Source organism: Brienomyrus brachyistius, unplaced genomic scaffold (genome assembly GCF_023856365.1).
Source record: "Brienomyrus brachyistius isolate T26 unplaced genomic scaffold, BBRACH_0.4 scaffold87, whole genome shotgun sequence".
In the NCBI taxonomy this organism is placed as follows: domain Eukaryota; kingdom Metazoa; phylum Chordata; class Actinopteri; order Osteoglossiformes; family Mormyridae; genus Brienomyrus; species Brienomyrus brachyistius.
Window position 1 is genome coordinate 549,642 of NW_026042362.1, and position 6,189 is coordinate 555,830.

At 47.5% G+C, this 6,189-nt stretch overlaps 1 protein-coding gene across 11 annotated transcripts in view; it reads left to right on the plus strand.

Annotated features, from left to right (window-relative positions):
• The window catches only part of LOC125727125 (NACHT, LRR and PYD domains-containing protein 12-like), a 120,960-nt gene extending 119,610 nt beyond the window's left edge, over positions 1-1,350 (plus strand). For all 11 annotated transcript variants that reach the window (XM_049003841.1, XM_049003840.1, XM_049003842.1 and 8 more), the window contains one exon: positions 5-1,350. In XM_049003841.1, the coding sequence (XP_048859798.1) occupies positions 5-522 (518 nt within the window). In that variant the 3' untranslated portion in view covers positions 523-1,350. The remainder of the gene's footprint in view (positions 1-4) is intronic.
• Positions 1,351-6,189: the final 4,839 nt, after the last annotated feature.

The following is a 6,189-nucleotide window of genomic DNA, read 5'->3' on the forward strand; positions in this document are numbered from 1 at the left end:
ACAGACTCCTGCCAGCTGACGCTGGACCCCAACACAGCAAACAGAATCCTGTCTCTGTCAGGGGGGAACAGGAAGGTGACATGGGGGGCAGAGCAGCCATATCCTGATCATCCAGAGAGATTTGACTGGTGGGAACAAGTTCTGTGGAGAGAGAGTCTGACTGGCCGCTGTTACTGGGAGGCTGAGTGGAGTGGAGATGCAGCCTGGATAGGAGTGACTTATAAAGGGATCGGGAGGGAAGGAGGGAGTGACTGTGGGCTTGGGTACAATGACAAGTCATGGTGTCTGTACTGTTATACTGACAGATACTCTGTCTGGCACAATAATAAACAGACTCTCATACCCATAAAGCCCTCAGGCTCCCGCAGAGTAGGAGTGTATCTGGACTGGGGGGCTGGTGCTCTGTCCTTCTACAGAGTCTCCTCTGATGGACTGACCCCCCTGCACAGATTCACCTCCTCATTCACTGAGTCCCTCTATCCAGGGTTTGGGGTTTATATAAACTCCTCAGTGTCACTGTGACGTGTTGCTGGTTCTCCTGGCAAAAGGGTAAAATCTCTGCTTTTTAACCTTTATGATCCTTTTTACTCTGAAATGTACAGAACTGTGCAAAAGTCTTAGGCAGGCAAAGAAAATGATGTTTAGATTATCCTCCTGTTGGTGTAAAACTATGATATGATGCCTGTCAAAGTGTGTCAGCTTCGCCATTTCAGAACCTCTGCTAAAATCATCCCAGTATTTGCAGCGACCGTCCAGTGCAGCCATGTATTTTTTGACTTGGCCGCTAGCAGACCTCATACAGCTAGTCAATCTCTCACTGACTTTTAAACCAATATATCTAATTATTTAATTGAGCTGTTGGTGAAATTTAACAAAATCATGGAACGGCTGAGCTGCCCCTGAGGAGAAGTTTGGGAACTGAAGCGGTGTTCATCTAGCCATCCAACTAGATATCAGTAACTTTTTAGAAAACAGAAGAAATTATTACTAGTTTTTATTGTGTTACTCTTAATTTGCACACATTCTAATATTAAATTGTATTTTTTGTTCTAAGCCAAAGTACACTTGCTACCCAGATAAACAGCTTTAAACATTTCTTTGGACGGCCTAAGACTTTTGCACAGTACTGTGTGTTTTACAAAAAATAAATGACTGTCTTCAGTGAGCTGAATAACATCAAAAATATAGTTTAATAGTTTTTTTCTTTGACTAAAATGTAACTAAATATAATCCTGATTGAGGGGGGGCTTTCCCTCTCCCCTGTATATGTACATTTTATATATTTTTGTCCATTTACTGTATTCCCTCCCTGTACAATGACAATAAAGGCTTTCTGTTCTGTCCTATTAATGTCCTGCTTCAGCGTCACCCAAAGCATAACTGAGTAACATAATGAAACCACAGTCTGCTGGATTAAGTTAAATTCACTGTATTACTGCAGCTGAAGATAACTGACACAATGACAATCAATCAATGTGTATAATAATCATTTAACTGGAGACATAACAGACCGAAAAAACACTGGAAAATATAATTATGTCCTGTTACTATTCTGCTTCAGTGGATTGAAGTAAATAAAATTATTATTAATATATTTAAATAAATAAAGAAATTTGATTTGTTAAATAATTAACACCCTTGTCACCCCCACCCCCCAGTAATAGGTCTGGTTGCTCCCCAGTTGGACAGAACAGGCGGGTGCCCAGGCAGCCTTGCCACCCCCACCCCACTGTAAAAGGTCTGGTTGCTCCCCCGTCATACAGAATAGGCAGGTGCCCAGACAACCTTGCCACCCCCCACCCACTGTAAAAGGTTTGGTTATGCCCCCGTCAGACAGAATGGGCAGGTGCCCAGGCACCCTTACCCCCCCCACCCCACTGTAAAAGGTCTGATTACTCCCCCGTAGGATAGAAGGGGCAGGTGCCCAGGGAGCCTTGCCACCCCCATCCCACTGTAAAAGGTCTGGTTATGCCCCCCTCAGACAGGATGGGCAGGTGTCCAGGCACCCTTGCCAGCCACACCCCACTGTAAAAGGTCTAGTTACTCCCCGGTAGGATCAAAGGGGCAGGTGCCCAGGCAGCCTTGCCAGCCTCACACCTCTGTAAATGCTCTAGTTACTCCCCGGTAGGATAGAAGGGGCAGGTGCCCAGGCAGCCTTGCCACCCCCACCCCACTGTAAAAGGTCTGGTTAATGTCCCGTCAGACAGGACGGGCAGTTTCCATGGCAACCTTGCCACCCCCACTCCACTGTAAAAGGTCTGGTTATGCCCCCGTCAGACAGAACGGACAGGTCCCCAGGCACCCTTCCCCCCCCCCCCAACCCCACTGTAAAAGGTCTGGTTATGCCCCCGTCAGACAGAATGGGCAGGTGCCCAGGCACACATACCCCCGCGCACCCCACTGTAAAAGATCTGGCTACTCCCCGTCAGACAGATAAGGCAGGTGCCCAGACACCCTTGCCACCCCCACCCCATTGTAAAAGGTCTGGTTATGACCCTGTCAGACAGAACGGGCAGGTGCCCAGGCAGCTTTTCAACACCCCCACCACACTGTAAAAGGTCTGGGTGCTCCTCCCTCGGACAGAAGGGGCAGGTGCCCAGACAACCTTGCCACCCCCACCCCACTGTAAAAGGTCTGGTTATGCCCTCCTCAGACAGGACGGACAGGTGCCCAGGCAGCCTTGCCACCACCAGCCCACTGTAAAAGGTCTGGTTATGCCCCCGTAAGACAGTAAAGGCATGTGCCCATGCACCCTTGCCACGCCCATTTAAACAAAGATGGCTGCGTCCTGGAGCCGAGTGTAAACAAAGATGGCCGCGCCCTGTGGCCTGTACTACGAAGCGGGGTATCTGGCTTATCGGGGTAACTTTGCGAGTAACTTGATGACGTGTGGTGTAATTTCGCGATTAACCCGTACAACGAAAGGTAGGTAGGTTTTAGTCGAGACATGTTGCTATGGTAATTTACGCTAAGTCTCAAAACTTTCGAGCAGTTTTTGTTCTTGGTTAAGTCAATGTTTCTGCGTAAGTCAGCCATATATGAGCACCGCCCCTCCAACTACATTAGCGCACGAATCGTGAGGGACTCTCTCTGTCAATATGTATGAAATGGAGCAGTGGCATATAATATGCATACAATGTATTAATTAATAACTGTTAGAGAGAAAGTTATTCTAAAACCCAAGAGGTGTGCATTGTTCCCTGTTGTCCAATGATCAAAGCACACTTTGTCCAATGACCAGGCAGACAATGTGCCTGTCTTGTCTAGTTTCAAAGTTATTAACCCATTCATGTATTGATCCATTGCACATTATACGGATACATTCGAACATAAACAAATTAATTGAAATTCATACGTAAAGCAATCTGGGAAACAAAGGGGTGTGCAGCAGTCGCCATGAGCCCAAAATGCTAAACCACCATGTCATTACAGCTGACAGGACCTATTATATTACCTATAAATATGATTTTGCACAAATCACGAAATGGTTTGAAGCGCAAAAATAATCCGTGTACATCGTTGTCTGTGTACTGGACATCACAATTCTGTAATTAAAACGCCCCACATTACTTCTGTTAAATGTTATTAAAGCCAGAAAACTGAATATCGAATATGTTAACTGCGGTGACGGACTCCTAGTCGTTTTTTCACTACACATATGCTTATGTTTTGTCCTGTTGTAAATCATTTGTTTGTTAAACAATGGCTCATCTTCCATTAAGTGTAATATTAACATACACCTTTTTCTATTACTACTATTGCATGTGAAATCGTACCAGTTAAGTTATTGTTAACATTAGGTTTACATTATGAGTAACATCACAGTAATGGAATTTTAAGGAGCATTACATTACTTAACAGCAAATAATAGGCTTACTTCTTAATTGTGTCGCATCTGTGATGCTCTGTATTTATTAACAGTATTTTAATTCTTTTCAGACAATACTTCATAGTCTAATACTTGGTTGTGAGATATTTTATTTTATTTATGCATTTACTCGGTCGGCAATACCTGTGCCAACAAGCCTGCCTGCTTTTCTTGGCTGCAGTGGTATTGGACCTTTTTTGCAACATTGATTTAAACTCCTCATAGCCCTGATTACGGTACGGTGTCCCCATCACTGCACTGAGACATTGGGATCCACACAGACCACAGTATGGGGTAAAATGTTGGCCACAGCAGCACATCAGTAACATGGTCATCCTAAGAATGTACCCAATAAAGGACATTGAGCTGGCCCTCCAAAGGGCATCCCCAGGCTGTCCCTTGTTTATGTCCCTAGCATTACTGGCAAAATGTCAAATATTAATTATTTAGAAAAAGGGATTTACCTGGGCTTAATGCACATAATATGTTCACAGAATGTCCTGAAATTGTCCTTAAAAGGTCCATAACTGGTCCTCTAGACGTCCTTAGGATGTCCCTAAAAGTCATCTTAGGAGAGCTGTTCACAAGCAGCGCCCGTCAATTTTAAATTCATCTTAGTTTCTCAACAGTCATACTCACTCCTACACTACATACAGTCTCATACATCTCCACACGCATCCAACACTCTACCTCTGAGTGAGTGGGCACGCACGCTAGCCTGCATCTCGCCTACACAATTGAGCACACATGTACATACACTTGCACGCACCCATCCAAGCACATACTAAGATTTTATATGCTTGTATAGTTGTGTTACTTTCTGCACGCTATAATTTTGTTTATTCCTTTCTGAATCTATCACTCCTTTTTTTCTTTTTCCTGTCTTTTTTTCTCCTTTTCCTTCTTTTTTCCCCTCCTAATATGTCCCTCCACTACGGCCAGCTCACCCACTGCAATGTTTTTACATGATGAAACTGAAATAAATAAATAAAATTCAAATAAAAAGAAATAGATCAACATGAGGGGCCTATACGGAGTTTATAGAGCCCCTCATGGTAAAGCAAGCATGTTTGGCACAGCAGTGCCTTCATACCATGATTCTGCTAAAGCTGCCGCACAGGACAAGGGGAAAAAAGAGAAGAACATTTCTAGAGCCTCTTGACATAAGAAGTCAGAAACGTCAGGCCTATTTATTGAGATCCGCATGCAAGCTACAAGATGGTCTCCTGGCAGCCTATTGCGGATGTTTGGCTTGAGCTGAAAATATATTAACTGTTAGGCTTTAAAAACGATAGCTGATAGCAAAAAATGGTGATAGTTTAAAGCAGAAAATTCCATTGTGAAACATCTTTATCACCCTGGGAGCGTTTGAAAAATGCAGATATTTTTCTCTGCTTTTCAGGTGGCTGACGCTACATATTTTCTGACGCGCGCTCTGTCCGCTGGTGGGAGTGTGCTCACCTGTGTGTGCGCGCACGTGTCTGTGAGCGCGCATCGGGACGGAACTCCGCCATGCGCGAAAGTGTAGAGCAGGGGTGTCCACACTTTTTCAGCTTGCGAGCTACTTATAAATGACCAAGTCATTGATCTGCACGCTCACCAAGCGATCGCGAGCGTCCCGTGACAGAATGACGGACCCAAAGAAGAAAAGTAAGCGGAGAGGGAGGAGGATCCCGGAAGAGCCGATCCGCCTGGGAGCCTGCTCGCTCTCCAAGCTTTGGCTCCCTTCAGAGGACGAGACGAGTGTACCCGTCCTAGCCCCAGTCCTGGGGCCGATCCCTAGGAAAACCTGCCCAGTGGACATGTTCTGGCCGTAAAGCGAGGACGAAGAGGAGGAGGAACCCTACCTCTTCCCTTACCCGGAGCCTTTCTTCCGCCGTCCGTTTTCACGGATGTCGCGCCGCTTCCCGCCAGGCGCCAGAGGAGGAGGAGGAGGAAGAGACCGGCGATCGCCGATGCGGAGGAGCTCCCTCCGTTACTGCCGGCGGACCCCGCTCCCGTGCAGCCGCCGCCGCCCGCGGACCCCGCTCCCGTGCAGCCGCCTGCGCAGCCGCCTGCGCTGCCGCCTGCACAGCCGCCTGCGCAGCCGCCGCTGTCACCAGCGCAGCCGCCCCTGCTGCCTGCGCAGCTGCTTCCTCTTCAGCCTGCAGCTCCCGGGCAGGTGCCCCCACAGCCTGCAGCTCCAGTTCCCGACCGCGCTCCAGCTCCCGACCGCGCTCCAGCTCCCGAGGCGCCCCCTCCGCCTGCAGCAGCTCCCGAGGCGCCCCCTCCGCCTGCAGCAGCTCCAGAGGCGCCCCCTCCGCCTGGAGCAGCTCCCGAGG